This window comes from Dicentrarchus labrax, unplaced genomic scaffold, assembly GCF_905237075.1.
Source record: "Dicentrarchus labrax unplaced genomic scaffold, dlabrax2021, whole genome shotgun sequence".
In the NCBI taxonomy this organism is placed as follows: Eukaryota; Metazoa; Chordata; class Actinopteri; family Moronidae; genus Dicentrarchus; species Dicentrarchus labrax.
The window spans coordinates 779,368-795,000 of NW_026136875.1; the positions used below are offsets into that span (position 1 = coordinate 779,368).

A 15,633-nucleotide genomic window follows, 5' to 3' on the forward strand; every position below is an offset into this window, starting at 1 on the left:
GCTTTTAGTTTGGCAGAGAATCAACATCAGGCCTCCGCTGCCAGGGACTGCCTGTCTTCACTGAACAGAGTGCCATTATTTCACCACAGTTACCACATGTTCATCTGGACCCTGTTCACTACAGACATCAGATCAGATCCTCACCACTGCCTCACACTCTATAAAGTTTGAGATCTGAAACCATGAGTCTAATAATCGATCAGCGATCAGAAGATCTTTTATTTTTGTCCCTTTTTCAAGCAAAAATATAAAATTATTCTATTTTATTTCAGCCTGTCAGATGTGAGGGTTTTATGGTTTTCTTATGGAAATGATCTTTGGGTTTAGGACTGTTAGAATAAGAAGGCAGCACCTTGCACCTGGACATTGGTTTTTATTGACCATTAATTTAAATGAATCGATAGTGAGAATAATCGTTTGCTGTAGTGACGGAAAGATTCACACATTTGCATCGGAGCACCAGGATAAAAGTTAAAGATGCGATAAATCCTCGTTTCTAACATCTTTGCATCATTTATAATGATTAATAGAACTGTTATGGCTTTATTTATTTACATTTATATCTGTTATATCCTCTCTAAACTGTTGCTGCTAAAGAACAACCAAAGAAATAAAATCAAACTATTTGAACCAAAAAGAGGCACTTAAAGCTGCCACGACCTTAATTATTATGACTTTAATCCTTAATATCATTTAAACAGGCGAGTTGTATGAACGTACAGTTGAAATTAGCTCAAGAGACCGTAAGGCTGTAAACGTGTTTATATCTGCTGTAAAGTTACGGAGACTGACTCACTGCTGGAGCCAGCCTCTAGTGGCCGTTAAAGGAACTGCAGCCACAGAGGTTGTCGGTTGGTTGACTCGCATTGTGTTGAACATCATCCTCTAACAGTTGCAGTGTGTGTGATGAGATACAGATTGAAGTCGACTCTAGCACTCCGTCGTTACACCGACAATAACGCAGAGATTGTTTAATCAGTTGGAGGATAATTAATTAATTAATTTGTCAGGTTTTAAGTGAAGATTTCTGGTGTCCAGAGTTTTTGTTTTTCTGTTTCATAAATCGAGTTATCCTAAAATAAATCAAAATAAAACATCTGCAAACATCATTTGGGGCTTTAGAAATATTTTATAGACCAAAAGATGAATTAAATTAATGAGGACAATCAATAGATTAACTGATAATTAAAGTAGTCGTCAGTTTCTTGATGTTAGCCGATTGGAGAAGATTCCTTTAGCTTTAATGTTAGCTCTGACTTGGATTATTTTTCACACAATGCTAACGTTGCTAACGTTGTCTACAGTTTGACCCTCTTGGACTGTTTTAATGAACATGCGTGACGCCACACTCACACCTCGATCTCCGTCCTGTCCAGGTGCGTTGCCGGGGGCAACAGCTGACTGACAATGTCCTTGTGAGAGTGGGCGGGGCTACCTGGCCCTGAGGTGGTAAGGAGGAGGAGGAGTCTCAACCCTCAGCCCCTCCCCTCTCTCCTCCTGCAACGGACCAAACGGACAGACGCACAAACCGGCGTGGCTCTCCCCTCCCTCTTCCTCCTCCCTTCTCCTACCCGTTCTCTCCCCCTCCCCGTTCTCTCCCTGTCTCCTCCCCGCCTCCCTCCCCCATCTCCCCCCTCGTCCCCTGCCACCATGCTGTGGTCACGCTGCTGGTGGAGAACCTGAGGAAGCAGACTCTGGAAGGCGACCCTGCTCAGCCAGGGGACTTCTACCTGGTGAGTCTCACCTCCACCTGCAGCCTCTAAGTCACATGATGGTGCTACGCCGCCACCTATGGGCCAAATCACACCAAATGTCTGTGGGTCACTAAGACGTCATATCTACACATTTACATCAAATGTAGCATTCAGGACATTTCCTGTAATATAAGACAGCATTTGAGGAAACTTTGAAACTCAGAAATGTTCTGCACCGAATTAGGTGACTGTGTATTAGGGGGGGAGAGATTTGGAGAAAAGAAAATTCATAAGGATTTGCAGTGTGTTGAAATGATGAAGGCAGAATAAAAAGACTGTCTGGAGCTATGATCGGTGTTACCTTGTTTTTCTGTAGTGGAGACTAAACGTTAACAATGATCCATATCAGCAGTTTGAATCCAACTAAAAGCTCCCTGCACCAAACTCCCTTTAAGAAATATCACATTTTAACAATTCCTAACGTGTTCGTAACAACACGTAACTCTAGAAACACGAGCTAAAGGCCGTCATATGTCCACAGTCTGACTGTCAATACAGGATCAATATCATCTATAAAGATACAGTGTATACTGATCAATATCATCCATAAAGATACAGTGTGTACTGATCAATATCATCCATAAAGATACAGTGTATACTGATCAATATCATCCATACAGATACAATGTATACTGATCAATATCATCCATACAGATACAGTGTAATCTGATCAATATCATCCATACAGATACAATGTATACTGATCAATATCATCCATACAGTGTATACTGATCAATATCATCCATACAGATACAGTGTAATCTGATCAATATCATCCATAAAGATACAGTGTATACTGATCAATATCATCCATACAGATACATTCCCAACGTTAGCAGGTCTGTATTGGTAGTAACCACTGGTGTAGTCCAGGGTATGAGCAGGTATACAGCGTATACTTTTTCAGTCAGCATTGCGTATACCTACTTCTAAACCCCCCCGATGCACCATTCAGTAGTATCTGCGAGCCAAAGTGCCCATTTTCCCCCTAGGATGGTGAAGCCATGACCCACGCTACTAACACTAATTGGCTAGTACTCGCTGCCTTTACTGATCAGATTGGTTAACTTTAGGCATGAGACGAATGAGCCAATCGATGGCAGAGAAGGGCGGGTAATGCCGAGGTAAATATTGCTAAAGACAAATTTACTTTTACAAGTTTACTTTAAATGATTTGCCTTTAAGATTTCTAATGAACCGGTAAGATGAAGCGAGCTATCCAAACAACAAATTTCATTTGACAATTACAAACGTCCTCCTTGTTACATATTGTTTTGTTGAATAATTTGAATGATAATGTTCAATCATCATATGATATTTATATATGTCTAATGAGTTATGCTAAAATAGTGTTTATTCAAATTTTACAACAGTGCACTTTTGAGTTTATCTGATTGGTTTTGATGTGTGGAAGAGAATGATTTGCTTCTCCAGGGACCACTACACCACTGGTAGTAACATAAGGATTGGTTTTGTCTTTCAGTCCCTGCTGGACCCGAAAACCCTCGCAGAGTGCTGGCCCCCAGATGGCTTGATGCCTGGTGAGTGTTTCAGATTAAATTAATCTCACTCTGCTGTAAATCAATAAATCAATCAATCAATCGATCAATCAATAATACTGTTTAAAGGAGCTCAACAGTCATTTAGTAAAGAAACCTATAGAAACGTGTCGTCAGCGTAGAGTGTAACCGTTATTGTTTGTGTGTGTGTGTGTCCGTCCTCAGAGAGCAGCTACTGGCAGCTCTGCCCTCCCTCCAAGTCCGGCCTGCAGGGGGGGTTACTGAGCTCTAGTTTCCCCCCCGGCCCCGTGCCCCTGGTGCCCCCAGATGCCCACCTACAGGAGGGGGGCGACCCCCTGGACGGCGCCCCCTCTCAGCCGCAGCAGCACCGGCCCCTGGCGCCCAGCACCTCAGCGTCCGAGCTGTGTCTCCCCGGAGGGCCGGTGGCCCCTCCCGGCCCCGGGCCCCCTCCTCCTCCTCCCCCGCCCCCCAAACGCCACTGTCGCTCTCTGTCGGTGCCCGAGGACCTGTCGCGCTGCCGCTACACCTGGCGGCCCAGCGCCTCACGGGTCTGGACTCCTGTCAGTCGCCAGCAGTGCCACGGGGGAGCTGGGGGAGGGGTCACCGGTGGGGGGGCAGGGGTGGGAGGAGGGGGTATAGGGGCAGGTGCGGTAGGGGGCGGAGCCTGTCCTCTCCGTGCTCCCAGCTCCTCCCTGAACTCATCGTTGCACTCCTCATCCAGCCCCACCTTCTTCAGCCTGGCGCTGTCTCCGGACTCCCCGCTGCCCTGGAGCTTCCCGTGGGATCCCAGCGAGGCGGCGGCAGGGGGAGGAGCTTGCTGCTGCTTCTTCCCCTCCCCCTCATCCTGCTCCTCCTCACCCTCCCCCCTCCACCCACCTCCCCCTCCTCAGAGGCGTTTCTCCCTCTCCCCCGTGCTCATCAGAGACTCTGCAGCCTCCACGTTCCTGCCTCCGCCTCCTGTGCCGAGCCAAGCGGCGCCGCCTCCACCGGGCTGCTCCACCGTGGCCGGAGCGACCCGGGGGGGCCCGGTGCCTGCGTCGCCCTCCTCGGCCTGCAGCACGCCATCGTCTCTGCGCCGCAGCCTGCCACCGCAGCTGCCACGCTGCCACTCGCAGCCCTGCGACCTGCTGCTGCTCAAACCAGGACTGAAGAGACGCCGCGACCCCGACAGACCCTGCGCCCGACCCGTCCTCGACTTCACCAAGATGACTCAGGTACGGCAGAAAAGTGCTTCTGTAACGTCTGAGATGTTGGTCGGAGAAAACACAACATCTGAAGAGATTGAGTTTGAATTGATTTAATCAGATGAACTATCAATAGATTAATCAGTCACAGAGGACTAAAGAAACCAAAGAATAATGAGCAGCTGAAATAAGAAGGTCACACCGACAATCGGCTGATAGTCGCCTGGTTGACGTTTATCTGCTGAAATTATTTATTAATAGTTGAGAACTAATTGATTAATCCACTGATTGTTGCAGCTCTAACTAGGGATGGGGCCGATCCGATCCAGTATCGGTATCGGGACCGATCCAACCTGCGCAGATTTCCAATATCAATGATCCATGTCTGCGCTTTAACGTTGTCTGCTGAAATGACTCCACAGGTGATTCCTGCCGGCCAGTCTGCTAGCTGGCTGCAAACTGCTGAATGGATTTCCTGAACGGAGGCGCGGCTCAATGACACACAGAGTTATGAGACACGCCTCCGCTCAGGAAATCCATTCTGCAGTTTGTAGCCAGCTAGCAGGATAGCATTGAGCAGCATTTCCAACTTTACACTGGAAACAGAGCAAGACAGCAAAATGCAATGTTTGCAAAGCCGTAATTCAGAGACGCGGAAGCTGCCTCGCGTCGTACAACACTACGAACGCAATCAAACATTTAAAAAAGCACCACACGAAACAGCACAAGGATTTTTTAGGCGAGCTGTCAGGAATCACTTCTGGAGTCATTCCAGAAACAAGGTAAACTCCAGGCAGACAACGTGTGTGTGTGTGTGTGTGTGTGTGTAAGATGTTTACACTTATTGCACTTTTCTCATATTTCAAGACTCAAATATTTGACATTTTGGGAATTTAATAAATATTGACATGACAATCAGTTTGAAACCCTTACAGTTGCATATTTGTTTTCAGAATGGGATTTTTCCTGTTAACAGGATTTCCTGTTTTTCTGACTTCCTTTTCTGACCTTATACTTACCTCAAGTTTCCTTTTGGGACATACATGCATACATACGTACAGATCATACTTGCCTGTTGAGAGGAGTTTATTTCAGCCTCATATAAAATCAACAATAATGATGATAATAATATTAAAGCAAACAGAGCTCTGGTATCGGAATAGTATCGGTATCGGCCGATATCCAAATTCAGGTATCGGGATCGGATCGGAAGTGAAAAAATGTGGATCGGTGCATCCCTAGCTCTAACTTAAACACATGGAAATATTTACGGTGTTTTTCTGATTGTAAATTGAACTGTAGTGTGACCTGACGTTTGACATTGAACCGAGCCTTGGTTGTAATAAACTGTCGGTAACCATAGCAACAGTACTGTACTATACACACGTGTTGTTCTGAAGCATTGAAACACGATATTAGATAAAATATCTATAAATAGTTTCTTTTGTCAGCTTCAACCCGGCTGATGCTGATTTTTATTTCTTCCTCCTGCAGACGCGCAGCATCGACCCGCAGTGTCTGGAGCGCGGTGGCGGCAGGCTGGCCTGCGGCGGTGACGTCTGCATGGGCATGGAGGCCTTCATGGGCGACTTTCGGGGCTCCTGCTCGCCGGCCGAGTGCCTGGGCAGGACCAGCATCGGGCCGCTGAGCGAGAGCGACGAGGAGTGCCGCGAGGACGACGACGATGACGATGACGACGGGGAGGAGGAAGCGGAGGAGCGCGAGGCGGCGCAGCAGGCGGTGTTTGAGAGGGATTGTACAGAACTCGACTTGAACTTAATAGAAGAAAACTGACGCATTTGTAAATGGAAGGCTGTTCTCTGTTTTTTTTATTTTTTTTTATTTAGTTTTGTTTTGAATTGATCTGAACCCCTCCCCTCTTCCTGGACCACCGTCAACACTCCTCCTTGCCACCAATCAGCAAGGCTCTCAGGAACAACACCTTCTCTCATTGGATGAGCTGGGGTAAACAAAGCTGATTGACGACGACAGTGATGATCTGACTACCACCGGTGAAGACTCGGCTGTGCGAATCCTCCTTTTGAACACGTGAGGGTCTCTTAGAGAGTAACTCTGGTCGCCTGAGGACCCTGCACTCTCTGAACCCTCCTGGATCTGAGCTCCACTTACCTCCGAGCCGCTCTGCTAGCTTCAGGCTGACGAGCCGTAGTCGAGGTATGTGAAGCCCTCAGGCTGGACTCAGACTGTCCAGGTGCTTCTCGGCGTCCAGGTGTCTTCCAACGCACAGCTACTGTCTCTCTGTAACACTCTACAGCCTGATGAGGGCGCCGCCGCACTGCAGCGCCAACCGCCGCCATCGCCACGCCCATCTCACACACACACACACACACACACACACACACACACACACACACACACACACACACACACACACACACACACACACACTCTGAGCAAACACAAACATGTCTAAAAGCTGAAGACTTGATGTTTGATAGCCTGAAAGCAAAGCTGCAGCTAACGTTAGCACGCCTGCAGCCAGCGCTTCAGGTACGACAAACCTTTAAGTCAGACATCAACAACTTCATTGACGTCTTTGTGATTCATTAGTGGGAATGATCCATTTTAATTTTCACGGACTAAACTATTAAAGTCAGGATAATTGGTTCCGGGGGGGTCCGGTGGATTGTGGTAGATCGGGACCACCAGGAGGAGCCAGAGGAACCGGGTTTTTCCAGATGATCTAAAGTTTCAGCAATAATGAAATAAAATAAAGCAAATAAAAGTTACCTGCTGCAGCTTCATAAAACTCAACCTGAACACACACACACACACACACACACACACACACACACACACCTGTGCAAAACACTTGAGGTCACGGTCATGTGACCTGGGCGTGGTGATGCGTTCAGGTTCGCTGCTGTTTGGAGGCGTGTCCCTGTCAGGCCTCACTGAGGGCAGGTAGCCACTGATGCTGTTGTTCACCTGAGTGTTCCCACATTCCTGTCACACACACACACCTGTCACACACACACCTGTCACTTCACACACACCTGCTCATTCACTCACCTGGTCTCTGTGTGTCTGTGTGTGTGTGTGTGTCTGTGTGTGTGTGTCTGTGTGTGTGTGTGTGTGTCTGTGTGTGTGTGTGTGTGTGTGTGTGTGTGTCTGCTGGTCACGTGTCCAGACTGAATCCAGATCGAGTCCTGATTGAATTTCTAACTATTTAATATTTTATGCTCATTGTGAAACCTGTCCAGTGGATGAAAGCGAGCGTTCAGAGACGTTTACTGACACTGAGATCACGAACCCGACATTGATCCTAAATTCAACCAATCCCTGTGAATTCTGCACAACCTTCGGTTTTACTTCACTATGAGCTAAGTTAGCGATCAACCAAACTCCATTCAGAAAACGAGCATTTTAAAAGTTGTCAGACCAACAAAGACTGAATTCAGATATTTTATCAATCACCATCATGCTGTCGTTTTCTCAGCATCATATTGATCTGTTTATTGACTTTAAATCACAGAAATCTGTTTAACTCGGGCTCATAGCACCGCTGTGAGACGTTTGGTGGGAACACACACACACACACACAGTAACGTAAAATAAAATATCAGTCACACGGCGCCGTTCCTTCGCCGCCACAGCACTAACACTATCAGTGAGTTACAGAGCGAAGCAGCTCCTCACATCCACCCACTCACTGTGGACTTCTTCTGTACTTTAAAGTAAATGATGAGTCAATAAGATTAGAAATGATTCACTGTTAACTTTCAGTGTTAACACTGTTGGATGAATCAGATTTCTGTCTGGATATAATCTCCATGCTGATGACCAGAACCTCCAGGAGTGAATGTGTGTTTGGGAAATCTCGCAGGTTACGATGTGATTTTTATTTTTTTCCTCCAATTTTCACTTGAAACCCACAAACAGAAGAAGAAGTGCACGTTTAAGGTCTCTTAAACAGCGTGTCACTGAGTCCGTGCGGTCGTTGGCGTAAAGGACCACGCGGCTCGTTTTAGCTTTTCTACTGAGAATCACATTCCTGCGGATCATTTCCAATCCTCCACCAGGTTTCAGATTGATCTGTTTTCCAGACATTTGGTTCCTTGCAGTGAGATAATCCATCACCGTCGGCGTTTAGGAGGAGGATGTATTTAAGTTATTACCTTATTTATACATCACGTGGCCGTACAGTGGAAAACAAACCCTACGGCGATGCGTTCGGGGACCCTCTTGCCCGAAAAAGCAGCAAGAGTGAAATTAGAAACTCAGAAAGACAATCATCAAGCAAACAGCAGAATTCTATAAAACCACGTCCGGTCATTTCGGTTCAGCAGGCGGATCTCAGATGTCCTAATGTCCCTGAATGCAGCACAAACCGGCGCTGAATAAAAGTGTGAACGCTGACAGCGATGGATTATTGATTATTGATGGATTATTGATGGATTATTGATGTCTGACTGCAGAAACTCTTCAATCTTCAAATGAATGAATTCTGTGAAAGAGGAGGTTGTTGTTAGCGAGCGCGATGTCCGAGGGTTCGAACTCGCCGCTGTGTTTGAGTTCTCACTGCGTCTCTGATTCAGGAACAGTTCATCCGTCTAAAGCTTCTGGATTAAAGCTGGAGTCAGGGTGTGGTTAGCCTAGCTTAGCATCAGACTGGTGCTCCTGGGGTTGGGTTAGCTGCTTATTAGCTAATGGAAGACGCTGAACAGCAGTATGTTAGCATGCTAATGTTAGCATGCTAATGTTAGCGTTTAACTTAAAGTGCCGCTGTCGACTTCCTGTTTGTGTTCAGACTTTATGCTAAGCTAGGCTAACCACACCCTGACTCCAGCCCTGTAGTACACACACAGACACACACACACACAGACACACACACAGACACACACACAGAGACACACACACACACACACACACACACAGACACACACACACACACACACACAGACACACACACACACACACACACACACACACACACACACACACAGTGGTTCCCAACCTTTATATTTATATGTTAATATGTTTTGGTTTTTTAATATTCAATGCTTAACATTTCCAGAAGAGAATAACTGAACACCCAATTATTGAAGAACATCAGAACTTATTATTATTATTATTATTATTATTATGTTTTAACATGTTTAACAATCGTACAGATTAATTAGGCAGACAGATTCAGTGTTTCCTTCTCATCGTTCTCTTTGATTAATGTAACTGTACTTTTCTAAAGCGTCGAGGCAGACAGTGGATAGAGTTTGTGTTCAGGTCTGCAGATAATAGAAGTTTAAACAATAATATTAACTCAACATTTTTTTCACAGACATAAATAAAATGCTGAAATAAACTATTATGTATAAATTCTTCTATAGATTTCTTATAACCCCGTAAAATGAAAAAGGCCTCATGCCCCCCTGCCCCCCCAGGAAACTTTGGTGACTCCCAGGTTGAGAACCACTGCTGTAACACACACAGTGTCCCCATAATACACACACACACACACAGTGTCCCCATAATACACACACACACACACACACACACACACAGTGTCCCCATAACACACACACACACACACACACACAGTGTCCCCATAATACACACATGCCCCATAATACACACAGTGTCCCCATAATACACACAGTGTCCCCATAATACACACACACACACACACACAGTGTCCCCTAAACACACACACACACACATACACACACACACACACACACAGTGTCCCCATAATACACACACACACACACACACACACACACACACACACAGATCCACAGTCTCACACACCCTCCCGGTCTGGGGGTTTGTTTCTGTTGCTCCATCCCAACATAAGCCTTAACTGAACATATTCTATTATTCTGTAAATCAAAAAAGAAAAAAAGGAAAAGACAACCTACTGGAGAAGAAAAGGAAATGTGTACTGTAGCTGTTAAATTTTTAGTCCCTCTGTTCATTATTTTCTGCTGTTTTTTCTTAATATTTCTAATCTGATGTCTGAGCGTGACGAGGTGTCGGCGATGAACGCATCGTGTTTGAAAAAATAAAAGAAGCTTCAGGACGGAGGAGGAGCAGTCGTGTACAAAGTTAGCGGAGAGACTCGGACATCTCTTGTCTTTTAGAAATGTTTTTTATTGTATGTGATTTAAAAAAAAAGAACAATGACAACATGGCAATTTGAAAAGCAGTTTGTGAATAAATTAAGTTTATTGAGAATTATTTTACAAAGAAAGGGGAAAACTGGTGTCCTGTGTTTATTTCCATCAGTCCCGTCAAGGGTCGGACAACTGCTGGTCTACAGACACATCGTTTCCTCTTAGAATAAATCATAAATGTGTCGGTTCTTATGACTTTAATCTGATCTATGATGAACAACAGACATATACAGTCACATGTTCAGGTAGCTAATGGTACCTAACTAATCTGCAGCCATTGTTAGTTAGCTCCCTTTTTTATAAAATACAAGCTTATGAGAAAAGTTAAAGTTATTATGGAGCTTAAGTTTATAAATGAGTCCAAAGTTTAAAGTCATTATTAGTTTTATTGAAGAGGAACAGACGTTAAAGAGAACATGAGATTACAAAGTTATTGAATCAGTTAATAATAATAATAATAATAAAGAGTCAGTTCATTATTCAAACAAACAAATATCAGAATGTTTTTCATATTCTGAGAAAAAAAAGTCTAAATGAATAAAACTTGAAGAAACAAGAAGTTTATTATAAACAGTTAAAAATCAAAGTGCAGGTAAAGAGAAAGAGCTTCCTGTTCCCTCCATCAGGTAATAAAACTACAACAAAGGTCAAAGGTCACTCTGGCTGCTCGCCTCCGGCCCCCCGCTGGAGGAGGTGATAGCCGGGGCCGAGGCCACGCTGATGGGGACGACCCTCTCCTTCCCGTCGCTCACCGCTCTCTCCCGGGGCGCCTGGATCTGCAGCCGGCCGCCCACCAGCGAGCAGGTGACGGCCTCGGGCTCGACGCCGTCCGGCAGGTCGAACTCCTGCCTGAACTCCTGACACCTGTACGAGTACGAGCCCTTCTCGTCCTCCTTCTTCTTCTCCGTCCTGCCGCTCACCCTCAGTTTCCTGCCCACCTGTTTGACCGACAGCTCCTCCGGGGAGAACTCCGTGGTGTCCAGGCTGAGGGCGAAGCTGCTGCCGTCCCTCGCCAGCTCCTGGAAGGCGATGGGCTTGAAGACCCCGATGGAGGAAGAGGTCTGGTCGATCTCCTCGAAGATCTTCTGGTGCAGCCTCTCCATGTACTCCATGCTCTGCCTCATCTCCTGCATGTGGCGGATCATCTCCTGCTCCAGCTGGTAGAAGAGCGGCCGGGTCTCGGGCCACAGGCTGCGGACGGGCCAGTGCAGGTCCAGGAAAGGCCTCATGGTGACGGGGGACGGCTGGAAGACGCTGGGACACAACATCCTGATGGTGGAGGTCTGGTTTCAGATCAGCAGCTTCACTCTGGAGTCTGTCTGTCTGTCTGTCTGATGTCCTGTCTCTCTGCTGTTTATATACGCACACACACCCCTCCGGAAACTTCCAGCAGCATTCCTGAGTGTGTGTGTGTGTGTGTGTGTGTGTGTGTGTGTGTGTGTGTGTGTGTGTTCACAGTCTAAATGCAGCTGGTATTCCTGCAGTCTGCTGCCACATGCCGACACATCTCAGCTTTGTTCTATTCTTGCTGCAGGACTCTGTCATGGTCTTTATAAAGCAGGTGAACACACAACATGAGGTTATTATTGTGTAATACAGAATTTAACCTTTTAAGATCACATCCACAGTCATATTGTGTATATATATATATATATAAAGATAATAAAGTATATATCTTATCATCTTAGTACAGTGATAATAAAGTTGTGTTTGTATGGTGATAATAAATGATTGGTGACATTATTAAATATAAGAATATAACTGAGGATGTGATGTTAAAGGATTAAGATTAGATTTAACTCTCTTTACTTTTCTTTCCTGGATTAGTTTTATTTTGACAGTGTGACAGTAAGATGAGGTCAGCAGTGTGTCAGCCTCCAGCTTTAGTCTGTTCACACCGAACTGTTTCCTATAATCGACTCACCGACATCGTCCAGTGAAACAACGTGTTCCTCCATTCTTTGAGTAAATATAAATACCAACAATAGATCAGAAAAGCCTTATAATAATATATCTGTGGAATATACAATATAAGGAATATACTACATTACAGGAAGAATAGAGTAACATACTATAAATATATGACAATTATTAAAAGTAACTTAAAGCTCCAGTGTGTCACATTAATATAATAGTCATAGGAATGTTTATTAGTGTTTAATCAGCTGAATATAAGAACTTCACTGTTTGGGTTCATTGTTCAGTTTTATAATAATAATAATAATAATAATGCATTTTAGTTGTAAGCGCTTTTCTGAATACTCAGACACTTTACATAAAATCATAAAAGCAGTGAAAACATCATCAAATAGTAAAAACACTGAAAACACATTGGACTAAGCTAAACATTAAAAGCCATTTTAAAAAGGTGAGTTTCTGTCAGTGATTTGAATGTTGGAGGGTCGGTGCAGTCACGGATGTGTTTGGGGAGAGAGTTCTAGAGGGAGGGGGCAGCTACAGAGAAGGCTCTGTTGCCCCAGGTTCGGTGCTTGGTCCTGGGTGGAGGAGTCAGGAGGTTTGCGTCAGATGAGCGGAGGCTGCTGGATGGGTTGTGGAGGTGGAGCAGTGAGGTAGGAAGGGGCCTGGTTATGGAGGGCTTTGTGTGTGTGAGGAGGATTTTGAACTGAATTCGTTGTGGTACCGGAGCCAGTGGAGGTTCTGGAGGACAGGGGTAATGTGGTCACGGGTGCTGGTGTGGGTGAGCAGACGAGCAGCAGAGTTCTGGATGGAGTTTATTTAAGCTTTTGGATGGTGTGCCGTACACGATGCTGTTGCAGTAGTCGATAGAAAAACGTTTTAATTGAATATGAAATAATCTGTCGCTTAATCAGGAGTCACGAGTTTATTCGGTGATAGTAAAGGTTGGAAACTTCTGCCTCTACCACTTTATCTGTTGTTTCCTCTGAAATAAATAACATTATTAATATAAGAAGTAAAAACAATAAATCCTTTAAAATGAATGAAGTTTAGTAACTCAGCAGATTAAATGTGCCCGCAGCACAGTCTGTATGATGTAATGAATATGGCCCACACATTGAACTTGCTCCTGACTCTGTTGTACTTCTTAGTTTGAACACTAGGTGGAGCTACTGTCTGTCACTCAGCAGCTTCTCTAAAGGATTCATTAAAGAAGGTGAAAGCAAAGAAACACCAGATAGTGAGTGAAGAACATTTCAGACACGGTGGGAAAATGAATATTTATTCACAGACGTTAAGAGGAAATGTTTGACCTGCAATGAAAGTGTACAATGAATCCAAACAGCAGACCTACAGTCCTTTACTGGTGCACTGAGAGAGCTGATGGTGCAACAAGTAGCAGCTAGCCTGTCTAAAGTCTGAAGGGAACAACAACGGGTAGAGACATTTTGAAGCTGTGTCAACAAGATGGGACGAACATGGAACAAGCTGTGTGGAGTTACAGCGGATCCTCGATGGTGCCAGAGAGCCGAGGTGAGGCTGTATCATCCACCAACACAGTCCAGCTCTCTATAGAAGCGTTTGGATGAAGCAGTATGTGGGTGAGTCCTAGAAATGCGGTCCTGAAGGTGGAGGAACGTGTTATTGGATGAAAGTTGTTCGTACTGTCTCTTTAAAAAAAAGATGGACGGCAGCGGGAGTCGTCGGGGGATTAGCTCAGATGGTAGAGCGCTCGCTTAGCATGCGAGAGGTAGCGGGATCGATGCCCGCATCCTCCAAACCCTCCTTATGGTCAAACACAGCGATGTTGATCATTTATTATATTAATCCAGTAATTGCTCCGTGGTTGAGTCTGTGGAGAGATTCAAATATCTGTGACCAATCTTTCAGTTTAATGGATTTAAAGACTTTTCTTTATAAATGTGTTTTTGTTGTTTTTTAAACATTATTTAGGAACAGGATACAAACAATACAGAAATGGTGTCCAAAGAAAGAATGTGACTTAAAGAATAAAATAATTCTAACTGAAAGCAGCAAAAGGTTAAATAGACGACATTAATATGAAAATATAAATGAATACAGTTATTTAAACACATCCAAATAAGATAAATTCATCATGTTGAATCAAAATGTTTATGTTCAAAATATATGATAGCATTTTCATTCACATTTTATGTTATGATTAATTCTTCACTAAAGTAACTGAATGGGAAAATAACTGCTAAAGAGATTTTATTATAAACTAAAGATTAGAGAAAGATAGAAACACACAACGGAAACTGCTGATATTATAACTGTTAATGTTTTTATTTATTATTAGGAAACAGTTATTCTTCATTCTCAGTTCCATCAACAGGCGGCGCTGCAGCTCCTCACCGTCAGAACAACTGCAGCCACAGTGAGTATAAACCCTCAACTGCCCTGTGGTTGACATCAGGGGGTAAATGTAATGGATTACATATTTTGCCTCCTAATTCCGTTACTCAGTTACATGTAATCAGTTCCTCCCTCAGCCCGATTACATTTCAGGAGCAAATATTATAGTTTTTATTTGACAGTAAAGATAAAACAAGTAATCAGATTACTAAATATGATTAAAGTACTCACTTACAAAGTACTTTTACTTTTAAAAAAGAGTACATCTGGTGAAAGTAACTAATTACATTTATGGAAGTACTTTATAGTTGTACTGTATTCCATTCAGGGTCGGGAGGGTCACTGTATAGATGTAATCTGTTGTAGTAATCTAATTACCTTGTAAGTATCACAATATCAAAGTAACTGGATACTTTATTACAGATACAATCTGACCGCTGACCCTCGCGGGCCTCCGTACTCTGGAACAGTTCCGATATTTGAGCTGCGGGAGGGGGCGGGGCCCTGGGGTCAGCAGTCTGACAGGAAACACCCAAATAAGGCCGGAGGAAGTGATGACGCGCTGGAAGATCTCCATGTGACGTCGAGCCCAGAAAAACTGCTCTGGCTGTGACGTGTCTCCGGGGTTTCCGGCCATGGCGGCTGGCTGAGCTCCCGGTGCGCCGGTTACTGGCTGCAGTCCGGCCCGCAGAGGACACCCGCCGAGCCCGACCCCGGTCCGGACCGTACCGGATCCTTCACGCTCCAG

General features: G+C 44.6%; 3 protein-coding genes and 1 non-coding gene across 4 annotated transcripts in view; 3 read left to right on the forward strand and 1 right to left on the reverse strand.

Annotated features, from left to right (window-relative positions):
• Positions 1 to 1,333: 1,333 nt before the first annotated feature.
• On the forward strand, positions 1,334 to 9,781 carry fam53c (family with sequence similarity 53 member C). Its single transcript, XM_051394766.1, has 5 exons — positions 1,334 to 1,376; positions 1,447 to 1,733; positions 3,238 to 3,295; positions 3,479 to 4,488; positions 5,953 to 9,781. Exons 1-5 carry the CDS (start codon positions 1,334 to 1,336, stop codon positions 6,250 to 6,252), a joined length of 1,698 nt encoding a protein of 565 aa, XP_051250726.1. The 3' UTR covers positions 6,253 to 9,781.
• Positions 9,782 to 10,548: 767 nt separating this feature from the next.
• Positions 10,549 to 11,910, reverse strand: LOC127360412 (heat shock protein beta-11-like). The gene has a single exon (XM_051394850.1). It carries the CDS (start codon positions 11,858 to 11,860, stop codon positions 11,240 to 11,242), a length of 621 nt encoding a protein of 206 aa, XP_051250810.1. The 5' UTR covers positions 11,861 to 11,910; the 3' UTR covers positions 10,549 to 11,239.
• A 2,304-nt stretch (positions 11,911 to 14,214) lies between these two features.
• On the forward strand, positions 14,215 to 14,287 carry trnaa-agc (transfer RNA alanine (anticodon AGC)). Its single transcript has one exon. It is a non-coding gene; the product is annotated as a tRNA-Ala (tRNA).
• Positions 14,288 to 15,310: 1,023 nt separating this feature from the next.
• LOC127360391 (early growth response protein 1) overlaps positions 15,311 to 15,633 on the forward strand; it is a 2,745-nt gene continuing 2,422 nt past the window's right edge. The window contains exon 1 of the mRNA XM_051394807.1: positions 15,311 to 15,633. This exon is cut by the window's right edge and continues 633 nt beyond it. The gene's annotated coding sequence lies outside the window, so the exon portion shown is untranslated.

Bases quoted from the DNA above. Each gene is read 5' to 3' on its own strand.
- fam53c (XM_051394766.1), top strand. From the start codon at position 1,334: ATGCGTGACGCCACACTCACACCTCGATCTCCGTCCTGTCCAG. The intron at 1,377-1,446 runs GTGCGTTGCCGG...CCTGGCCCTGAG, and splicing joins TCGATCTCCGTCCTGTCCAG to GTGGTAAGGAGGAGGAGGAG. The intron at 3,296-3,478 runs GTGAGTGTTTCA...GTCCGTCCTCAG, and splicing joins CCCAGATGGCTTGATGCCTG to AGAGCAGCTACTGGCAGCTC.
- LOC127360412 (XM_051394850.1), bottom strand. From the start codon at position 11,860: ATGTTGTGTCCCAGCGTCTTCCAGCCGTCCCCCGTCACCATGAGGCCT.